General features: G+C 43.6%; 1 protein-coding gene across 1 annotated transcript; it reads right to left on the bottom strand.

Moving 5' to 3' along the window:
• Positions 1-268: 268 nt before the first annotated feature.
• Positions 269-23,541, bottom strand: LGALS3 (galectin 3). The gene is made up of 6 exons (XM_040333142.1): positions 23,361-23,541; positions 7,089-7,109; positions 5,532-6,071; positions 5,344-5,432; positions 2,319-2,484; positions 269-571 (listed from the first exon to the last, which is right to left on the bottom strand). Exons 2-6 carry the CDS (start codon positions 7,104-7,106, stop codon positions 416-418), a joined length of 969 nt encoding a protein of 322 aa, XP_040189076.1. The 5' UTR covers positions 7,107-7,109; positions 23,361-23,541; the 3' UTR covers positions 269-415.
• Between the last annotated feature and the right edge of the window lie 236 nt (positions 23,542-23,777).

The raw sequence follows: 23,777 nt of genomic DNA, 5'->3' as shown, positions 1-23,777 counted from the left end.
GCGAACTTGTGGTGTGGTTATGCAGGGCAGAAAAACACATTTTTTTATTTTATTTTTTTTAAAGTGAAGAGACCCCGTCACCAGACCATTCATTTTAAGAAAAATCTTTTCATAGGATTACGTGTGCATTTAAGGTATTCTTATGCCTGCTTGTGTAGCCCTCCAAAAGCTCAGACACTGCTACTAGGCACACCATCTTGAATAGGTTATCATTAGACTTCAAGCGACAAGTTAACTTATTCCCCTTTGACAGTATATCCAATAGAAATTAAAGTTTGACACCTCTATAGGTTACATTTTATTGGTTTATATTAAATGTGCTTTTCCAATATACACAAATAGTCTTCATATATAAAAAAAAGTGAAGCAAAGTGACATTTTTCACATGATTCCGTGACTGCGGTTTGTGAAGAGATTACATCATGCCTACAGTAGCACTTTTTAAGGTGATGTCTCCAGCAATGACCACGGCTTTAGTCATTTGGAAATCTCGGTTTCGGTGCTTAAACTGGAAGAGGTTTTCATTGTTGACAGCTACGCGATATTGTTCTGGTTCAACATAGATTTGAAGCTGGAAAATAAAGGAATTACATGTCAAAATCCAAAATGGCCAAAATCATAACTCCAGTCATTCAGAAACAGTTACACTTTCCAGCAGTAACAGCTAAATCACTACAGTTTCTGATCTTAAAAAAAAAATGTAATAATTGGATGTGCATTTGTGGAAAAGAGCCCACGATTGCGAATGTGCTTCACATGCCTATGAGTAGGTTGCTTAACGTAATATTAAAAAGGCATTGTTTTTTAAATAACAAACAGGTTATATACTTGCCTGCTCTGTGCAATGGATTTGCACAGAGCAACCCTGATTATCTTCTCGGGTCCCCCACTGCCTCCTCCCCTTTGACCAGTGCCCCACCAACAAGCTGCTCACTATGGGAGCACTGGTGCATGCTCGTTCCCGAGCCCTGCTCTATGCGTCCATAAGACACAGCCGTGGCTCAGCCCTGTCCTCTCTCTCCTCATTGGCAGTTTTTGACAGCAATAGGCATCAATGGCCGTTGCTGTGTTCCAGCCAATGAAGAGAGTGAGACCAAGGCTCCCGTGCACAACGCTGAATCGAGAGGGGGGCTCAACACACCAAAGTGCCTGACTCGCTTATTACTGCAGCACAAGACTAGGGACCTGCCTTAAAGATACGTCATTTATGGACGCTACCATTGCTGACCTTATAAAAGGATAGTTCTCAAGCTGCCAGTCTGATGCTTATATGACACTCATTTACAGTATGCTTGTTCTGGGTCTGGGACCAAAACATACTAAATTAAGAATCAGCCAAGTATCAAGAGGCCTGTATCTATGCTATGGCATGTATTAACAGTGGCTCATGACAGTCACTTTAAGCAGTAACGGAACAGGGTTGTCCAGCGCCCCAGGGCAAGGATCCAGAATTTCTCCCCCTCCCTTACTGTTAATACATGCCATAGCATAGAGCTACCATTCTGCATTTATTCTTTGCCCCCCTTGCTCGTCTGTACCCAGGGCATCTGCCCATCCCTGCTTCCGGGCCTGACTGTAAGGGCCCATTTCCACACCACCTCCACTATGACACCCCAGCGTACTAAGGCAACGCTCCTCTTTTGCACAAGGCATGTACCAGGACAGAGAAGAAGGAAGATTCTACTTTAAAGTGGCTGTAAAGACTAAAGATTTTTTTTTTTACCTTCATGCATTCTATGGTTTAAGGTAAAAACCTGTGTGCAGCTCCCAATCCCCCCCCCCCCCCCCAATACCCGAGATCGATCTCAAGCCAGTGATATGCACAAGGCCTGAGGCTCTGCCAGGTCTCTCCCTCCTGATTGGCTGAGATGCAGTAGCCTGCTGCTGTCAATCACAGCTGGTGGGGCGAGGCAGGGCTGAGCCATGCTCTGTCTTCTGGAACAAACACACACACACATACGTGCCCCCACAGCAAGCAGCTTGCTATGGGGCAAGGGGGAGGGGCCCAGAGCACCGGAGGACCCCCAAGGAGGATGATCATGGCTGCTCTGTGCAAAAGACAGAAAAGTATGACCTAACTTTTTTTTTTTTTTATATAAAAATTTCCTTTACAATCACTTTAAAGGCAAAAACAACTTTAGTACTACTTTAAGACAACCAATTGTGGTCAGTCGCAGAACTGTGCAGAGTGGCGGCAGGACAAACATTCTTCAGCTGAAAAATGTCTGGATCAAGCGAGGTCCAATTCAGAGATCATCAGCTGAAACGTTATATTCCAAGCAATGTATAAATGTCATTTTAAGTTGTTGTTTTTTTACCGTGAATGGGGTTCCTTTCTTAAATGGAAACTTGGGCGCTGCACGCTCTTCAGCTCCCCATTGACCTTGGAGCATTGAATTGCGCACTATTACATCCGGGCGTTCATCGAAACGTGGATTGCAATGGAAAACAATATTATCGTTGTTTTTAAAATCAATACTCCACCTAAAAAAAATAGATAATATTTTATGATTTTTTTTAATCAATACACAAATTGCAGTCTGTTTTAGATCAATGGTGTGAGTTTTTTTTTTTTTTTTTTTAGATAAAATTGTTTTGTGCTGTGAAAAAACAAATATTCATATTATTTTCCAAAATATTTATTTGCTGAATAATTTTTTTCTCCTTGAGAAAAAACACCCCCTCCACCCAATAGCAGTATACAGTAGCTCGTACAAGGCGGTTATTCACTGCAATCTCTTGCTGGCAACAAAGCTTCATTTACATTAGAGCAACAGAAATACCTGCAGGGATGAAACACGCTAAAGGGAAAAAATACTTCACATTCCTTTAAGTGTTATGAGCGTTAGTTTACCTTTTCATTAGGGCTGTGGAAATTAACTATTAATTCATCGATTAATCCTTAATTTTTTTGATCGATCAAAATTATTTTGATCTGTACTCACCTCTCCGCCGGCTTCAGGGAGTTCCGTCAGAGATCCGGTGACGTCACGGCTACTGGCGGGGCTTGCCGTGTCCATCTGAAGGGCTCCTTTGCTGTGCCTTCATATCTGCATGCCGGTGGGACCTTACTATATGCCACACGCAAGGGCTGTTACACTTCCCTCTATCAACCTGAGATTCTACAACCATCCACTGGGAGTTGATAGTTCCCTTCATGGGACATCTACATGCCGACAGACTGATGTTAACCCCTCCTCTGGATTCAGCCGTGGCATCGTTGTACACATTTTCATACCAGTATCATACTTAGCTACATGTTTTTATGACTGCTTTTGTTACCGTTTGGTATTACTCGCACCATTTTTACAGTTTTTGTTACCTACTTGAAGACTATACAAGGTTCTAATAGACTTCAAAATAAAATAAAAATGGGCTCAGGGTACCTAGTTGTATGACAATAGCAAATTACACTTTGCTATTGTCACACCGATCCTCCTCCCAGTTAATCAGGAAGCAGGTCATGAGATCAGTCTCCCAATTGGATGAAAGGAGGGAGGAGACACACGGCCGTAACCGCCACTGACTCCAGGGATGGCTCATCCGCAGCAGCTCAGCCATCCAGCACTCCCCGGCTCAGACAGGGGGAGGAGGAGGGGAGATCGGAGTCATCCCAAAAAGGACATCTGCCTCCTAAGGTAATGAGTGTCTCCCACGTGGAGGGGGTGTATGTTTATGGTGTCCCCTGCCACTGCTTTACAGATATAAAATTAAAAAAAACACACAACACAAATTATTAGAACTCTGTAATCAGAGGATAATTACAGCCAAAGCTTGTTTGGCTGTACTTCTAATGTGGCTCACAGGAGTGCAGTTCATTCTGCACTCCTGTGACCCATTTTCAGCAGGCTAAAGCCCACTGTTTGCCAATGTCACAGAGGCGGTCCAGGCTTGGGCAAGATTGTGACAATGAAGTCGGGATCCACCCAGATGCCAGCAGACAACGGTGACACACACCACACATACTTCTTTTTTAATGCATCCTGAACTATATTTTTAAATGCAAGCAACGCAAGTATTTGAACCTGATATCAGCGTCTTGCAGTCCCTGTATAGCGGGGCTGGAGTGAGAGGCTGAATCAGCACATGGAGCCAAACAGTTCATGTGGTGAAATAAAAGGTCACAGAAGGGAAGAGAAGAATGACATAGGAGCTCATCACCATGTCGCTTTGACTGTTCATTTAAAAGAATGAACAGGGCTCAGAGGAAGTGGATCGAATAATGATGGATGCCTGCCCGAGGACATCTAGTGGCATGAAAAAGTACTGCAGAAGAAATCTCTGAACTTTTATCCTGCTATTTTGGTTGGGGGTCTGCTTTGATGTAAATAATCATATCAAGTGTGGGTTAATTTTTTTTAAATTCTGGAGTATAGTTTGTAAATAATTTCATACACACACGGCGGGTGAGCTGTTTAATATTGCAGTGCTATGATTGTTCTTTAATGATACTCTCCCTCACTGCAATGCTCTCAGTCACCACACCTCATGTTCATTTAGTCTTAGCAGAGAAAAATATGCTAATGCAGGGAGGGAGAATCTACAAGCGTGTACATGAAATTCAGGCAGGGAAACCTGGAACAAACATGTTAAAATGTGAGTTTATCCAACCTTGCAGCTTAATGATACCATAATGCCTGAAAATGGCTTTATTCAATAGGCTATGCTAGGAACTAAGGGGGACAGCAACCCGCATCAGCCAATCAGAATTGACACTACTGCAATCAAATCAGTACAAGATTATTTCTGATTGTTGATGTGTTATTAGCCCTTTGCTCCTTGAATTATTTTGTTGGGTACTTTTACTTCACATTTATAAAGCAGAGCGGTAGGCTTTACAGATGTGCTCTGCAGTCCACTGGCTGAAGTTGGTGGAGCTCAATACAGTAATGTGTAGAAACATTAAAAAATAAATGGAACGAGAGCCCAATCTTATGACCTGTCAAAGTCACATGATCAGCTCTTCTCCAATCAGGGAGCTCTCTCTGCTGCATTTAGCACTCAAGCCTACATTTTATGAATGGACCAAAAAATGTGGGCCAAAATGTGCATAGCCCACTTATAAAGGCACTGCTACGTGCTTGTCTTGGAACGCTAAAGTAAGCCAAGTCCTATTCATTCTAATGAATCTGGGAAAAAAATGTGTCAGGAGGAGTAGAAAACCTATCACATGATCTGATCCGCCATCATACTTTCCTATCGGGAGTGTTCTCTGCAACATCATGTGTATAATAAAATAAAAATGCACACGTAGCATGCAGTATTTTCAGATACCTCCATTATAAAATTGAACCCGTAGGTTCTACCAAGATAACAGATGAGGTAATCTCCAGCGGCTATTACCTTTTGCAATTATTGCTCACCACACCTTGAACATTCAGCACCATGCCAGGCATAATTCCAGATGGCATGGGTATCGTATGTGGTAAATTCTGAAACACATTGGAATTGGTTAAGACATGCTGTTATATAAAAATGCAAATAAGTTATTCAGAGCTCTTTTTCAATCGTTTAATTTATTACACACTCACCAGTGGGCCAGCAGGAGCTGATGGGAAAGGAGCTGATGGGAAAGGAGCTGATGGAGTTGGACCTGTCTGACCTGCTGTTTTTGGGTCAGGTTGCCCGGGCACAGGAGCACCTGGGTATTGCTGCCCTGGTGCTGGGAGGCCTGGAAATCCAGGAAATCCCCCTGCGCCTGCAGAGGGAAATCCCCCTGCGCCTGCAGGTGGAAATCCCCCTGCGCCTGCAGGTGGAAATCCCCCTGCGCCTGCAGGTGGAAATCCCCCTGCGCCTGCAGGTGGAAATCCCCCTGGAAACTGCTGTCCACCTTGAGGAAATCCTGGGTACTGCTGTCCGCCTTGAGGGAACTGCTGTCCGCCTTGAGGGAACTGCTGTCCGCCTTGAGGGAACTGCTGTCCGCCTTGAGGGAACTGCTGTCCTGGCCCTGGTGCTGGGTATCCTCCTGGGTATGGCTGTCCAGGACCTCCCCATGGATTATTCCAGTTCTGACCTTGCGATTGGTTTTGCTGCCCGCCGGCACTGGTTTGTCCTGGTATGGCATCAGTTAGCTGTTGCAAAAAAAATGGAAGGCAAAGCATTGATAATACAAAACTGTCCATCAATACAAAATAGAGTTGTTCTGAAATATAACATGCATTCTACTCTGAGACCGCGGCACAGGCCACTCTTGCTAAAAATGCATCAGTCAAGCAGATTTTTGGGTTTCATTTTTTTTTTTAATCAGCAAAAGGGAAGGTACTTACATTCATCCATCCATTGCCTTGTGCTGGTGGTTTCTGCATTAGTCTCCGCCATAAAGGGCTTTTCTTTGATGGAGGTTACAGTACAGCTTTTATGTACATTGGGCGGGGGGTCAAAAGGGAGGCAAAGCCAGCACTTTTGGTGAGTGCTTATGACAGGTCTGTATTAATGCCCACAGCACCCAAAGATTATGGCGGGGGGTATGGAAGGGAATGAGGGAGATCAGAGGACAGAAGATTTCAATGCAGCAACCATCATCACAAGGGACACTTCTCATTAAATGTAGGATCCTGTTACTTTAGAACATGCTATACAGCACAGTGCTTGTGCTGTTTAACTTGGCCCCTGTATCACCTGTCTGGTCCTGCCCTCCCCTCTGTAAACTGACCATGGTTTATCATGGCTGCCGATTCCTGACATGGTCAGTTTTTGTGCCACGGAAGGCACGTAAAGAGGTATTACCGACCATTTTTCGACAGAACACCTATTAAATACACCTGACATTTACGTGAGCGCTATGGATAAGAGTACACAGCGGCTTTTTAAAAAAACACACACACACACACACACACACACAACAGAGGGGATTGGAGAGACTTTACAACCACTTTAAGCAGATCCCAATACATTGATCCCCCCACCCCCATTTATCTCAGGTGCAAAAGGTGGACCGTAAAATAAATGTATTCTCTATGGGAACTATTTTAATTTTCCTGGATCTGTCGCAGAAAAACACAAAAATCAGAATCTCAGCATTAACACATTAAATCCAAATTTTATCGGCTAGAAGCAGCAAATTTAGAAAGCAAAGAATTATGACTTACGTTAAATTCGTCTGCCATTTTCTGAAAAAAAAAAAAAAAGCATAAGTACAATATAATATACAAAATATAATAATAATAATAATAATAATAATAATAATAATAATAAAAGCGATAGCAATTCATTCCTTTTTTAATGGAGGTTAGGACCAGTAAAGCACATATAATACAGGACCTTTGTCCGATACCTGGAATTTCAGCATGATGGTGCGACAACACTGTACATCTCCAACAGTCAACCCTACAGAGCTAAGAAAAAGTCTTATTCCTCTAAGGCAAGCAAGATCAAATCACTTCCAAGATCCAGCTAAAATCATTTTTCTTTCTTGCTCCCTCTCAGTATATCTAAAAGGCCTAAAAATGGAAAGGCCATGGCTAAAATTGTAATTTCTGTTCAATGCAGCCAGCAGTACCTACACCGAATGAGACCCATTCAAGTGAATGGGACTGCAACACAACCACCCTATAACCGCCGGCACGGTGGTGCAGGCTTTAAAGAGTTTAAACAGTCAAATGCCTCTGAAAAGCGATTCACCACAGATAGCATTTCAGAGAGGCAGCAAGGTCGGCTAGGGGTGCAAGCTTGTTCTCCCTTTTATAGTGATGGGCACAACGATAATTTTATTTTTTATGAGTTAACGGGCAATCTTCTCTCATAATGACTGGGATAATGATAAATTATGGGTTAAAGGGCAACTCCACCCACAGAAATGCCCTTTGTTATTGAGAGTTAAGCTCAGTTGCTCATATCCCCTGTCATAATCCACATCTCTCAATAGTGGTAGGCTTAGAGCTAAGCTACCGTCATCATTGGCCTTAGCAAGAAGTTAGTCCTGTGGATCGATTAGAAGGCGCAGCATAGAGATTACAACCAGTGGCAGCTGGTGTTTTTTGGGGGGGGGGCAGCAAACAACCACCCCCTCTCCCCCGCCTGCTCTAGGTAGGTATGTCGGTCTGTCAGTGGTCGGGTCACTTGCACCCCCACCCTGGTTGGTCGGTTGCCGGGCAGAAGCTCTGCATCACAGCAGCTTCTGCCTTGCATCTCCTCCCTTCTCCTAGGACCTAGGCGTCCAATAAAATCGTCTGTCCTTTTAGCCAATCAGGTGACGGGTCTCAAGACCCACCTCCTGATTGGCCAGGAGTGGGATCTTCATTCGCCATGGTCACACAACCGGGTGGGCTCAAAGCACAGAGCGCAACTTTTTTTTGAAACACAAACCCATTTAAATCCATGGTCCGGTGCCCTGCTTGTAGATCATAGACAGGGCGGGCTTGCCGCTGATTAGAACATATCAAAAACTCCCATGGTCTGGATGCGCCCCCCCCCCCCACCCCCCGGCCTGGGCCTCAAGCCAACTACAGATAACCTCTCACAGCACCTCAAAGTTCCCATAGTATCCCCCCCAAACCTACCATAGCTGCTCCATCCTGCTAAAGAGCCTCAAGCTCTACATAGTGCCCCCTAACCTCCAGGCTTGCCCCACAGTGCTCCCCAGACACCTACAGAAACCAAATGGGCTACAGAGTCCCCCAGCCTACTCCCTAACCCACCCCCCCCCCCCCCACAGTGACACCCAGCCCCATCCAGAGCCTTCCAGCATTTCAATACATTTTGCATTCCCATACTTTTGTTGTGTGTGCATAAACAATTTGTTACTGGTAAAAAACATTTTGGAAGAATTTACTGTGCCATGGTCTCAAAAAACAAAAACAAAAGTTGAAAACCACTAGTTTAGGAATTAATGTGTCATCCTACTGAACGTCAGTTACAATTCACTGAAAATCCTGACAGATGGAATATAAACAGAATGCAGAACGCACAGAATCCACAGCACATGGCTACAGAGAAGATTTGAATATGACAAGCAGCGCAGTGGAAGTAGGCCGCAGATGTTTTGCATTGATAAACACTAATGAGTCATCATCACAGGATGAGCCTGAGGGGAAGGCGAGGCCCTGACTGCTCCCTTGGATGCTACACCCTCACAACAGCAACAGAAAACTTGTTCGAGTCCATGCTCATTGCTGGGAGAACTACAGTCATGTCTGAAATTGTTGGCACCCCCCAAAAAAATAAAAAAAAAGTATTTCTCACAGAAAAGTACTGCAGTAACACATGTTTTGCTATACACATGTTTATTCCCTTGTGTGTATTGGAACAAAACAAAAGGAGGGAGGAAAAAAACGAATTGGACATGATGTCACACAAAACTCCAAAAATGGGCTGGTCAAAATTCTTGGCACCCTTTCAAAATTGTGGATAAATACGATTGTTTCAAGCATGTGATGCTCCTTTACAGCCGGTTCACACACAGGCGGCACGACTTTGGGGGCGACTCGGCAAGGCGATTTCAAGGTGACTTGAGAGGCAACTTGCAAAATGACTTCTGTATTGAAGTCAATGCAAGTCGCCCCCAAAGTCATACAGGAACCTTTTTCTAAGTCAGAGCGACTTGCGTCGCTCCTATTAGAACGGTTCCATTGACTACTGCGGACCGCAACTTGTCAGGCGGCTGAGTCGCCTGACAGGTCACCCCTGTGTGAACCGGCTCTAAAACTCACCTGGGGTAAGTAACAGGTGTGGGCAATATAAAAATCACAAGAAAGCAGATAAAAAGGAGAGAAGTTCACACAGTTTTTGCATTGTGTGTCTGTGTGTGCCACACCAAGCATGGACAACAGAAAGAGGAGAAGAGAACCGTCTGAGGACTTGAGAACCAAAATTGTGGAAAAATATCAACAATCTCAAGGTTACAAGTCCATCTCCAGAGATCTAGATTTGCCTTTGTACACAGTGTGCAACATCAAGAAGTTTGCAACCCATGGCACTGTAGCCAATCTCTCTGGGCATGGGCGGAAGAGAAAAATTGATGAAAGGTGCCCTTTCAATAAGAGACCTCGAGCAGTTTGCAAATTCCGGGTGAGGTGCAAGAAGCTTATTGATGGTTATAGGAAGCGACCGATTTCAGTTGTCCAAAGAGTGTGCAACCAAATATTAAGTTTAGGGTGCCAAGAATTTTGGCCAGCCCATTTTTGGAGTTGTGTGACATTATGTCCAATTTGCTTTTTTGCCTCCCTTCTTTTGTTTCAATACACACAAAAGGGAATAAACATGTGTATAGCAAAACATGTGTATAGCAAAACATGTGTTACTGCAATACTTTTCTGTGAGAAATACTTGATTTTCTGGAAAGCCAACAATTTCGGCCTTGACTGAATCTAAACGGTTTCAATACTCTTCTCTATAGGCTTGTCTTTATTCAGAGTTTGTGTTGTGCTGCCCATAGGCTGGTACAATGTCAGCTGATTCAGGGAAACCAGATGAAAATTATTACAATAGGTGGCCCTGCCAGCTCGACAAATTCAAAGTTGCCAGACTGAAAATTGTTGGCTGAACAGCACCTGCAGCCACTGTTCAGGTATTCTGACAGCCAGAGCCAGCAGCTGTCAGAATACAATAGCCCAGCATGGGGGATTCATTAACACGTTAATATGTCGCTAGTTTGAGTGGGGAACATTATAATCTTTGTTTGGGTTGTATGGTTGTGAGAGGTTCCCTCCTTACTTCCAGTATGGCGACAGTTGACTCCAGGTGAGAGTAAAATCTAAAGTTTTACAGTTTTTATTGAATTGGGAGTTGAGGGCAATTGGGACACTTCTGAAGCAAACTATCAAAAGGTTGTGGTTTCTCCTTAATAAAGGAAGATGTCAGTTTACTTTTGGTTATGTCTCCAGAATAGGAAGTGAGGGAGTGTGCAAGTGAGGACACCGACTGGAAAATACATCCAAAACTGAAAAAAAAAGAAAGTTGGCTGTAGCTACCCTTTAAATCAGGGGTGCCCATCCAGTGGCCCACAGAGCCCTCTGATGTGGCCCGCAACCTCCTGCTCTGGGATGGTGGGTTGGCATAAGCCGATGCTTCCTGTATAGCACCAACTCTTGTCACAGGTGGAGTGATACCAAATGCTCTCTGCCTGGGACAGCAACAGCTGATACCTGAATGGAAGACTTATTAAAGATGAGTTTAATACTAAAATCACAGTGTATATATGAGCATATCTGTTCTGCAGTGGTTACTGGGCTGCATTCAAAATGATTTGCAGGTGCAACGCAGAACACCTGCAGGGTACCTGCACTGAGCCATAGACTTCTGTTATTACCTGTGGGTTGGTGCACTTCAGAAAGTGCACCACACCTGCAGGAGATAATAGAAGTTTAAAGTGCAGCTAACCCACAGGAAAGCCACAGGTGCACCCTCTGTGTGGGTATACCGCATCGTATCAATGTGAAAGCAGACTTAGGCCCCTTTGACACAATCAGTCCGACCCAATTGGACCCTCCATTCAGCTCTATTGAGCCACAGATGTAAACGGACTTGTGGTCGTTTACACCCACCTACCTCTAATTCGATCTGCAAAAAAAAAAAAAAAACCCACAGAAGGGGGCATCCGTCCCCTTCCATCTGGGCAGATTGGATTGGAGGGCCAATAGAGTAGAGTGGGCTGTGCCCGTGTCTGCTCTGCATATGCAGAGTAGACGGACCCGTCATCTGCCTGCTCTGTTCATTGTGGCCCACGACCGGTTACCAAGTCGCTTAAGTGGCCCTTGATCTTCAAAAGGTTGGGCACCCCTGCTTTAAATATACATATTTGTGAATAGGATTAGTAGCTCTTTCACATAAACATGCTTTATTATTATTGATCCTTCTTGTGCATATGATTCCTTAAGTCAGCCTAAAACAGTGGTGAAATAAAGAAGAAAGAACTGGGTATGTACCTAGTGCTTATATGTCAGATCTCTTGTGGTACTAAACATCAGGAGTAGACATACTGCACATGGATACAAAATAGTAAAAAACTCAGATATGTCCTACGTTTCATCCAGTGCAAGTCTTCAACTTCACCATTAATCTACATGGATCAGTGATGCCGCGTACACACAACCATTTTTAATGGTCTAGAAAAAACAATGTTTTTTGTCAACCCGATTATTGTTAAGCCTGCCTTGCCTACACACGATCGTGAAAAAAAAATGCTCTAGCAAAGCGCAGTGACGTACAATGGCACTATAAAGGGGTAATTCCATTCGGATGGCGCCACCCTTAGGGCTCCTTTTGCCGATTCACGCTTTTCAGTCTTACAGCATGATGAATGTGCCATCTCCATTACGAATGCTAGTTTTACCAGAACGAGCGCTTCCGTCTCATAACTTGCTTCTGAGCATGCACGTTATTTTCACGTCGTTAAAGCCCACACACACACACACAACCATTTTTTACGACGTTAAAAACGACACAAAAATTTAGAGCATGTTCTAAATTTTTAATGCCCATTTTTTAACCTCGTGAAAAATGCTCTGGAGCCCACACACACGATAGTTTTCAATGACATTAAAAAAAATGTAATTTTTCACATCGCGAAAAACGGTCGTGTGTGTACGCGGCATTAGTGGAACCAAAACTACAGCAGAGAACTGAAAGGCTCACTAGCGTAATATAAGGAAAACTGGTACCAGTGATGTTGTAGGACATGATAAAATACAGCTTTTGGTAGAGAAAAAAAATAAATAAAAAATATGAAACTGAGGAAATGCAACATTTAATGGGGGTGGTGGCAGAGGGGGAATCATTTAAGGGATCCTCCTCCTCCACCTATATTATCAGTGTCCTTCAAGATCCATTGCTGCCCAGTCAAGCAATACCTGAAGTACCAGGTGAGGGACCCAATACCAAAACTCATGTACACCAATCCACAATCAGGGATCGTGTTCCAGTATACTTCAGTTTACCATCTAGTTTTGCAAAGGAAAATAGGTAGGTTACAACCATTCAGAAAGCTCTCCGGGCGTTTCAAAAACCACGTTACGGAAAATGCCTTTTGTTCATTGTTCTACAGGCATTCACATAGTATATTGTGTCAACATTAGTCATCTGTACAACTGGTTGTTCTTCCGTGCAATTATGGTTTGAGAATTAAAGCAGACCCATCAAATATGTAATGCATTAATGCATGCCTGGCATTGCACAAAATACTTTGAAAATATATACGGTATATATTTTTAATGAAAAAAAATATATATTTAATATCCATGCTTGATCTCCAGTTAAGATACTGTGCCTTAACCAGTAATAGTAAATATTCCTTCTCAGACATATCCAAGATGTTCTATGTTGAGTTTATCACAACCATAATTGGAATGCAATGCAATACTAACCACCAAAAGCCACAATTAACATTTATGGGGTTTATATTGAATGTAGCATTCTTTCCAGTGTACTTTGCTTGGATTCAATGTTACCTTCTGGTTGTATTGTCAACTGTACCATGTTCTTGTCTTACCAAAAAAAAAAAAAAGTAAAGCGTACACTTTTTTGTTCAGCCTCTGGGCCCAATGAAAGAATTTTAACAGATTCCTTCATCCACATTTAACAGCCTTTGTGGCTGAATTTTCCATGCCAGCTATTATGTTTTGACAGTCGGCTCCAGCAGCTTTCAGAATAACCAAAAAATACCTGCATCTGATTTTATTGGGAATTTTTCACCAGGCTCCTTCAACAAAAGTGGTTAGTGCAGTTGACTTTCGTCAAGCCAGGTGGTGCCAGCATAATCATGCCAAAACTCAAGCCAAGTATGGCAGACTTAAGTATGCAGCCTGGCCATCCCAAGTGACTGCAATGGTCAAATATTAACTTTTCTATCCTAATCTGTTCACAATCAATCATGGGAGGGTATACCATTTGTACAGACTGTGTCTATGTAGGACCCTATGGGCTTTGGAGGCCAATTTACACTACGGGTGAGTCTGGCAGGTGCATGGTATCCCTCCTGTCACCTAGACCTAGTCATTGCCAAATTCTAGATCAGATGAACTGGTAGAGGCTGCTTCATGATACCCTAACCCAGTAGTGCATTTAGGTTTTGTGCTGCCCTAGGCCTGACTAAACTTGTGCACCCCCTAATTTAAATATGACCCACCCCTTCCTGTCAAGGCCACACCCCTGTTTGAGACCCACCCTGAAATTTTTCGAGTAGGGACACTAGTCCGAGGGGGGCAATGGATTCCCTAATTTGCATAGATTTCCTCTCACTTCCTGTTTGGCTATGGGGCAGGAAGTGAAGGGAAATCTCTGCAATGGGACAGGGATAATAAAAAATAAACTGACAGTGGCTATAACCCTCCCTTACTCTATCCAAAATGGAAAAAATAAATAAAAAATGTTGCCTATAGTTCTTCTTTAAGCACACATGTCTGATAATCTTATGTAGAGGACTAAGAAGATATAACCATGCCAGTGGTGCAGCAGAAAACATAGCACAGTGAGAAAGGTTTGTGGTCCAGGATGATAGGACAGTCAAAATTAGAAGCAACGCCACCTCCCCCACAGTTGCAGAATGCCAACCGCCCGCATACTGGAAGCGGTGCGGCAGCTTTATGGGGGTGCTAGACTAATTTGCCTAACAGTGTAGCGCAAGCCGGCGGGGACACTTTCTGTGCTGCCCCCCTGCAAAGTATTGGCCTAGGCCAGGATACAGCGTTGCCCTAACCATTCCCACAGTTTTTACTCAATGCCCGATTGGTACAGAGACATATGGAACGCTTTGACCATTTCCTTTTAATGAACATAAGGTGCAGTGCTAAAAAAGGAGAATACAAGATGAAAAGTTCATAATGATAAAGAGTCCAGTTATTGCGATTCCGAGTGGTGAATAAGAAATCTTGTGAGGAATCCTCCACCAGCGAGTGTGCATTTCCTTTTGACTGAAAACAAGTTATATCTCTCTCTCGCCACACACACACACACTCTGAATAAGTGTTTTCAGTAGTAGTTTGCAATAATTGAATGTGGCTTTGCATAGTGGCATCTTTCTAAATATGCCCGTGACTGCGTACAATAAGCAAAACATGGTTATGCAAATCCTTCAGACTAGTTCTACCACTTACAATAACTAAAATAAATAAGTGCACTTACAACAACCAACAGTGTCAGTGATTTTAGAGTTCTAGTGGTGATAGGTTTTATTGATTATTTTAGCTGTATTTGTAACTAAAAGCTAGTTGAAAATGATTGAAAGTGGTTGCAATTGCTTAAAAATTATCTTGATTAGGGCAGGTAGACTGCACAACTGTAATTTCTCAAAGTAGCTATAACATTGGAAATCCCTTCTGTTCTACCCCATTTTTTATTATTTTTTTCTGAAAATGGGGGAAAAAATATATAGCTGCTGGCAGTAATGGGTCAGCAGGTCATAAAGAAGGGGGAAAAAAACTCCTTAAACCCCAAGCTCAGCCTGAACAAAAAGGTCAAAGGATGAGGCCTTCTATCATCAATGGCCAAATGCCAGAGCCTTTATTTTCCAATTGAAGTTTCTAAAATTTACAACCAAATGAGAGGTGGCAGGGCTTAACAATAGTAGAAGAGCTTAAACCCAAACACCAGCCCAACCCCCCCCCCCCCCCCATTATGGTTAGAGCGGAGAAAATTTCAAATTTCCATCAGATTTTTATTTCCATGTGTGACCCCATTTATGGTAAAGCTCTCTTTGTCCCTGAAATGCCTCTACAAGAAAGCAGTGATGCGTGCGTCCTCGAAAGTTGGAACATGGTCATGGTATTAGCCTTCAACTTGGGCTTAAGTTTTGGCCCATCTTGGTCATGGTACAAAATTTCACCATTGACAAAAGTTTTGTAAGAGTTTGATGACCACACCGAGTATGGGTTATGATAAAATGTTGAAAGCCAGTAAAGGGTAAGGCATTGTTGTTCAGAGTAGCCTGTCTAGTATACATGGATAAGGTATAAGGACGTTAATTTGGCCAAGAGCTCATAAATGTATGAGGCTTGTTACGGGGGGGGGGGGGGGATTTGGGTGTTAAATGTCAGCTTTAAGCAAGTTTTTTTTTTACTGAAGAAATAGTTACTTAATTTGATCCTGAAAGTGTTTGCCCTATAAACGAAACATCAGATAGGATGGAAAATTCCTGGGTGAAAGACAGAAGACAGCCCAGTGTGTGATGCAAGGAGACTGGACAAAAAAATACCATTAGACTGCATAAACAAGGAGTACAAACCCCAAAGACACAACAGGAGAACTGCGTGTTCTGACTGCTATAGACCATATCCAAAGGGAATAGATTAGAGGAATTTGAAAGGGTTTGCCAATGCAACTGGTAACTGAAGCTCCAGGGTATGCAAGCATATGGGTGTTGACACTTGTCCTTAATGAAGGAAGGTCTGTACAATAACTTAAATAGTCAGTAAAAAGTGACTTATAGTCTCTTACACACACACACACACACACACACACACACACACACACACACATACACACACACTTTTGCCAATTTTTATGTTGTACATCCACACTAGTGTACACAGGCATCTCAAAGTCTGCCTGCATACCTAGAAACCTTTAAGGCCCCCCATGCATTTGCTCAAATTTCCCCCTTAAATCGGCCATTATTTGAGTGATGGGTGTCTCTGCAAGCACCACCTGGCTTAACAAAAGGCGATTTAAAAAACGCAGAAAGGTGGTAAATAGTCCAATGAAAAGTGACTGCATCCTATTTTCCTACTTCTCTTGTGGGCCAAATTACCTATGCCCAACCTTTACTCTCACCATCAGAGTTGCTGATAGGGCAGTACAGCCAGTCCTGTTGTACCAGGCCCGGCCCCTTCAGCTCAACAGAGGGGCCCATCCAGCTTTACAGCCAATTTGTGCAAAATAGAATATATCACACCCAGCTCCTATTTGCTTAAGAGGGTATATAAATGCATTTTCTTGGGCCCCATCGGGTCAACAGAGGGGCCCACATGGTGTGAGCAGAGGAGGAACCATTTGATAATTTTCAGGGTGCATGTACATATAAATGCCCCCCTCCCGCATGTTGCTGTGCGCCCAATTTATTCTTGGCCGACTGCTGCAGCCCACTGCCTTCACTCATCTCTGTTCAGCTCCCATCCTCAGGTGGTGAGCGACGGCCGGCAACTGACAGGGAGCAGCAAAGCGAGAGCTGGACTATGTGGCTGCACACAGGGGTGAATATGGGTACAGAAGCCTCTTACTGACTGTCCCGTTATTAACACACAGGCAGCACAGTCAGAAGAAGACCTGTCGTGGCTCTGTCAGTGTGTCACCTGGCTGTAGGGTGCCAACTATGTTAAGTTAATAGTCGGCACCCAACAGCCATGTGACACCCTGTGACAGCGCCATGATAGAGCACCTGCTGCCCATGTGTTATCACATCATAACCTGTTGTGTTGCATGTTACCATAATGCTAATGATCATAACCTATGCATTATCACAAGGCCCCTTCCACATGGGGTGAAATCCACTTGCTCGAGGGTGGTATCTGTCCGCTAATCCCCCATTGAGCAGAGCTGGCAGACGACAGAAACCTGCACCTGCTCAGTAGAAATTCCATGGAGTTTCATCCATCTATGCTTTTTAAGGGGGGAAAAAAAAAAACGGATGATTTTTCCTACCTCTTGTGGGCTGAATGTCCTAGATTTGAGCCATTTATGCCCAAACTTTAGTCTTACTATCAGGTTCACTGATGGGCAGTACAGCCAGTCCTGCTGTACTGGGCCCAGCCCCTTCAACTTAACAGGGGAAACACTTTTCCTTGAAACCCTATGTTTCAAGTTAGGGGCAGGCCCAGAGTTGAGTTGAGGTGCAGATTTAACGGGGCCCCCCCCCCCGCCCCTCAGGCCCTGCTCACTATGCAAAAACAGAATGTCTATTCATAATGCTGCAGGGTGAAATGGAGACAATGCAATCCTGCTTTGCATTAGGTCTCTCCCATTCTGTTTTTTGTGTAAACACCCAGCGTAGGTGAGGCTGTAGAACATATTCTTGTGTGTACAAGCCCAAGCTCTTCCTATTGCTTTACCAAATAAATAATTGGGCCCAATGATTGTAGACTAAAATCTATTAAATCCTCTTATACTAGTCAAAGAAATCACAATACTATAATGTGCTCATCATTATCAAGCCAATCTAGCAATAAACCTAGCCAAACTGTTTTACTAAAGAATTTGCTAATCATTCCTATATTAAAAAAAAAAAAAAAACCCTGAAGGAGCCGCTGGTTAGTTTGGGATCGGCTTACGGAGTTACCTTCTTGGCTTGGTTTAGGGGTGACATCCGTGAGTGTAGATGAAGAGCAAGTGTCCATACACAAAATTAGTTTTTAATGCTTTATTCCAAGGCCCCAACATGGCCAACATCAACATGGCACACAATAGAGAAAGGTTGATGAGCGTAGAGAAACTTTAGTATCAGGCCTTGGATATGAAAAAGAGCAAGCCTGCTCTTAGCAATAGTGTAACTCGATACTTCGCCTTCCCGATCAGGGTGGGTAAAGTGCCCCCGGACAGGCGACCATCACAGGCCTGGCAGCCAGAGCGCTACTTAGAAAACACTGGGAGGAACAGGCCTGTAGCACCGGCCTGACTCAGAGTCTCGGATACAGGCTTTTTATCAATTGAAGGTATGCGAGATCAGGATGAGTGAATCCTCCCAGTCAATTCAGATTTTTGTGTCACCAACTGACAGCTTAAAGTGGAGGTTCCCCTAAAAATAAAACTTTTAAGATTAGATTCATGCTCATTTTGTCTAGGGGAATCGGCTATTTTAAAACAAAAAAACAAAGCAGTACTTACCATTTTAGAGAGCGATCTTCTCCACCGCTTCTGGGTATGGTCTTTCGGGACTGGGCGTTCCTTCTTGATTGACAGGCTTCCGACGGTCGCATCTATCGCGTCACGAGTAGCCGAAAGAAGCCGAAGGTCGGTGCGGCTCTATACGGCGCCTGCACACCGACGTTCGGCTACTTTCGGAAAATCGTGACGCGATAGATGCGACCGTCGGAAGCCTGTTAATCAAGAAGGAACGCCCAGACCCGAAGACCATACCCGGAAGCGGCGGAGAAGATCATTCCCTAAAACGGTAAGTACTGCTTCGTTTAAAAAAAAAAAAAAAAACTAGCCGATTCCCCTAGACAAAATGAGCATCAATCTAATCTTAAAAGTTTATTTTTAGGGGAACCTCCACTTTAAGCATACCTGTCATGCGGCGTGGTGACCGGATCCCGATGATTCGTCTAGGCCTCCTGGACAACCTCTAGTTCTAGGTTCTCTTTGAGACGATCCCCCATCGCACAGCTCCCAGCTTAGGATCCTTACAGCAGAAGGTTGGGACCCAGCAAGTCGCTGGGGCCCCTCTCAATATTAGGGTGAGGCTCCGCATGGTGCGTAACCTCAGTGAAGCAGGCCACGGTGGCGGGGCCCATGGATGCGCATACCCTGAAGGTGGATACCGCACCTGGAACAGAGAACAATGGCGGTTGCCACAGATATATCCCCCCCCAGCATGCCCAACGAGTGTATAACTCCTCTGATTGGCTGCTGGGGAAGGTGGGTCTGTCAGAACCCCTCTAGCGCCACCTGCCGCCCAGGGGTGATAACGCTCCCCCGGAGCGCAGACTGACCCACAGGACAGATTCTGAAATTGGCAACAACCCAAATTTCCACAAATTATGAATAGGAGTAAACTAATCCTCCCATTCCCCACTAATTTTAGCATAACGCCCATACTGAAAGTAAGGGGGCGCTACAAAAAAAAAAACACCCCACTGTATGAATACATCATGTGAAAAGTAACTGCACGTGATTATTCACAGTGAATTGGAATTGGCTTTTCATGTCACTGGATAAATTAAATAAATACTCAAAACAATTGCAACTACTTTAATAGATTTGCCTGAGGACCATAGAGATTATACTTGGCCTGATTTCACCCTCAAGATCACAAGTCATGACTTGTACGGTCGGCTACCATAAAACAACATTTCATGCCAAACAGAATGCTTTTACATGTTTTTATTTAAACCTAAACTTGCCAAAAAGTGGTCACATTGAAGGAAGAAATGTTAGGATACTAACCTATCAAAATTCTGTCATGTTATTCATAAAAAATGTTGGTAATGTTTAATATTGCAGACAGCTATACCACTTTTTTAAATCTATACAATTCTTTGCAGTAAGGATATAGCAAGTTTTCATTGCGATTCAGGTCTCCGTTGGGGAGATTTCACATCACTTCCTGGTATGGCTCTAATCAGGTGCTTCCAAAAAACACCCCCGCCGCTGTAATTCAGGCGCCCAGCGCTCGAAAAAAGGCCGGACACCTGAATAGGGGGGTGTCTGTAGTGACCATAGATAAGATTCATGCAATGCATGTGTCCATCTATGGTGATTAGAGCGGTGACAGGAGAGGGGGGCAGCACCCCTGCGCCCTTTATGGACACACCGCCACTGGGACACACCCCTCTGCACACAGGAACCGAGCTGAGGCTGTAAATCAGAGGCTGTGTACTGGAGCCCCCACACCTTTTTTTTATCACTGGTGTCGGGAAAACCTGTCAGAAGTGACTCATGGAGAAAGCAGAGAGACATGACACACTATAGAGCGATATGCTTTGTTCAGATTTCATGTCTAAGGTTTAAAACCACTTTAATTTATATAAAAGAACTTTAGTCAACAGGTTGTCAAACCATGCTTACTTTGATCTAATTATTTAGAATCATATCTTTGTTTCTGGTGAACACGTGCAGACTTATCTGGTATATTTGGCGCTATTATGCCTTTCCCCTTGAATACGAAGTTCTCACTTCTGGCATAATTGGGATGCCCCAATTAGAATATGGCACTGCGCAGGTAACAGACCTCTATCTCTCCAGCAGCATAGACTATTGCATCAAAGTGCTTCTGGGCTGATACAGAATCAAAACATCTCTACCCCTATGAACAGCGCATCTAGAAATTCCTTTACCTGCTGTCAGAGCGCCGTGTGTGTGACTCGCGGGCAGCTCATGCACGGGAGGACGTCTATGGACGCCCTCCCGGCAATTAAGGCCCGCGATGTAGCCATCTTTCGGCTAGAGCACAGGCGGCAAGTAGTTAAGCCTAGTACACACGTTTGGAATATCTTAGAAAAAAAAAAAATACCGCTTTCTAAAAATGATCTGATCATTAGTACACAGCTTTCGTCCGAAATTAAAAGGGGGGAGGGGGAGAAGGAGGGGATGGTCATTCGTCTGATAATCTGGTCAAGTGTACTAGGCCTCCAGCCGCAATCACACGTATTCACGCGTTTTCATACAGCGTCGTCCGACGTTTTTGAACTTCGTCGTTTTTTAATTTAGCAAATAGGAAAAATGCTCATCTCTTTCATCATTTGTTGCTATGTTTGTAGATTTTTTTTTTAATCTTCTTCCTGGGTGAATTTTCTATTTCACATAACAGATTAAAGTGACGAAACGCCCGTAGAAACACTCGTTGTCGCGCTAGAATCGAGCATTTCCATTAGTTTCTATGGGAATACAAACGTTCAAAAACGCCCAAATCAGCCCAATTCCAGAACTTGTTTGAGCTTCAGGTGTTTTGGAGTGGAGATGTGAACCATCTCCATAGAGAATAATGTATTTTTTTCCCCCTCGAGAGTTTTGTAGCCTGAAGCTACAAAACGCTCAGGTGTGAATGCAGCCTAAGGCTCCATTCAGACTGACAAATAGCTTCTCGAATGCAAAAATCTGCTGCAGAGAATCTTCAGCCCCTTGAACACTTTATGAGGGAGCAGCTGAACAGACTAAGTTGTTGAAACCTGAACAGACTAATGGCCCGTACACACGATCCGAATATCGGACGAAAACGATCGTCCAATGAAGAATCGTACGATTTTCGGATCGTGTGTACACTACTTTCCGATCACGACCGTTCATCCGATATTTTTTGATCGGACATGCACGAAAATTTTCCTCGTACGATGTAAGATCATACGATTTTCGTTTATTCAGTACAGTTGTCGTCCGACAATACAATACAAATACATTACAACACATGACATCAATTCCGATTATTTTTTTCGGTCGTACGAGAATTTTCGTGACTTTAATAACCTATTTCATTTTACTTGCGACTATTAAGCGAAAAAAGTCGTACGATCCGTCGTACGATATTCGGATCGTGTGTACGGGCCATTAGGCCTCTTTCAGACGGACGGCTGTTTTGCCGCAGTTAAAAGCACTACAAATGTTTTGTGAAATTCAAGGCTCCAGGCACTGCGATTAGCTGCATTTGCACATTGCGATTACATGCGTTTACCTGCGGCCGCGTTTAGCTGCGGTATTCATTTCCATAGCAACCCTTTTTATTTTTTTTGTTTTTGTTTGGGTCCCTTGAATTCTAAAACGCTGCTATCCGCAGTTGACAAAAAAGACTGCGATTACCTGCGCTACATCGCACCTGGACGCATTGAATTCTATTTTTTCTATTCGCACCAAACCGCATGTAACGTAATCGCACGCAAACGCTGTGTGTGAATGGGGCCATAGGAAAACATTGTGTGCTTTTAGCTGCGGTAGAAAAATAGAAAATCCACAGCTAAAAAGCACCATTCTATCCGTCCGTCTGAAAGGGGCCTAATAACTGCCGTTTTGTATGCAACTACTCATCTGAGAGGTTACATGCGATTAGAGGTTCTAGCTGGCATTGGACGCACACCATTTACACCCATAGATCGGAGTTACTGGCCACATACGAAAAGGCACAGCTGTTCATCCAGTTAGCACACATCCATGGCACAGATTGTTGCTGCGTCACAAGGCAACGTTTAACTGCCTCTGCGCAGTGTTTGCCATTTGTTCATCTAAATCAGTGCTTCTCAACTCCTGTCCTCGGGACCCACTAACAGGCCAGGTTTGCAAGATAACTGAAATACATCACAGGTGATATCATTTGCAGCTCAGGGATTGCAGTATTCTAGTCTGCACCTCCCCAAGGTAATAACTGTATTTCAGTTATCTTGCAAACCTGGCCTGTTAGTGGGTCCTGAGGACAGGCGTCGAGAACCACGGATCTAAATGACCCTTATCCACATGCTGGTTCTTGTTGGTGATCAAAAATAATATAGTAAAACAGTAAGCATGAGAACTAGGTAACTAGCATCAGCAGTTAAAAGCCCCCCCCAAGGACGCATCTTTCTGCAAAAAAGGCTCCTTTTTCAGATATGTGCAAGTATTAGCAGTTTTTTGTATTTTAGGTCTTTGGGCCCTTTAAAAAAAAAAAAAAAAAGTCAAACAGCCTGTTTAAAAATAGTTCAGGCGTCACATTTTAAGTAAACGCAGCCAAACCCGCCGTTGATGGAAAATGTTAGTTAAAAGAAGTTCTGTAAGTTTCGAAGTACTGCAAAGAAAGCGACATTGTGAATACTCACAGTTGGATGAAAGTTGGGACGGCAGGCAGCTGAAACCAGACTTGGGTAAAGCAGAAATGTGGCAGCAGCACGGATATAAAAGCTGCTTTTGACTGCAGACACTGAATTGCACACGCCTAGTTTTGCCCCACCTATTAAAACCTGTCCAACAACCCAGCCTACTGAAAGGGAAAAAAAACAAAAAACTGTTGCTAATACTAAAAACTATTCCTTGTACATTCTTTTCAGGGGAGGATTCTCGGATTTAGAAAATTGGAAATGTTATTGCCAGAAGATGTGAAATTAAAGATTTACATACAGTAAAACCTTGGTTTGTGAGTATAATTCATTCCAGAAATATGCTTTTAATCCAAAGCACTTGTATATCAAAGCATTTTTTTTTACAGGGTATAAAAGAGAAGAGAGGCAGCGCTAAGT

This window comes from Rana temporaria, chromosome 13 (assembly GCF_905171775.1).
Source record: "Rana temporaria chromosome 13, aRanTem1.1, whole genome shotgun sequence".
NCBI classification, from domain to species: Eukaryota; Metazoa; Chordata; class Amphibia; order Anura; family Ranidae; genus Rana; species Rana temporaria.
The sequence above is the reverse complement of the archived record's forward strand: the minus strand, read 5'-3'. Positions and strand labels throughout refer to the sequence as shown.

Bases quoted from the DNA above. Each gene is read 5' to 3' on its own strand.
- LGALS3 (XM_040333142.1), bottom strand. The intron at 5,433-5,531 runs GTGAGTGTGTAA...AATGTGTTTCAG, and splicing joins CAGCTCCTGCTGGCCCACTG to AATTTACCACATACGATACC. The intron at 572-2,318 runs GTAAAAAAACAA...TTTATTTTCCAG, and splicing joins AGAAAGGAACCCCATTCACG to CTTCAAATCTATGTTGAACC.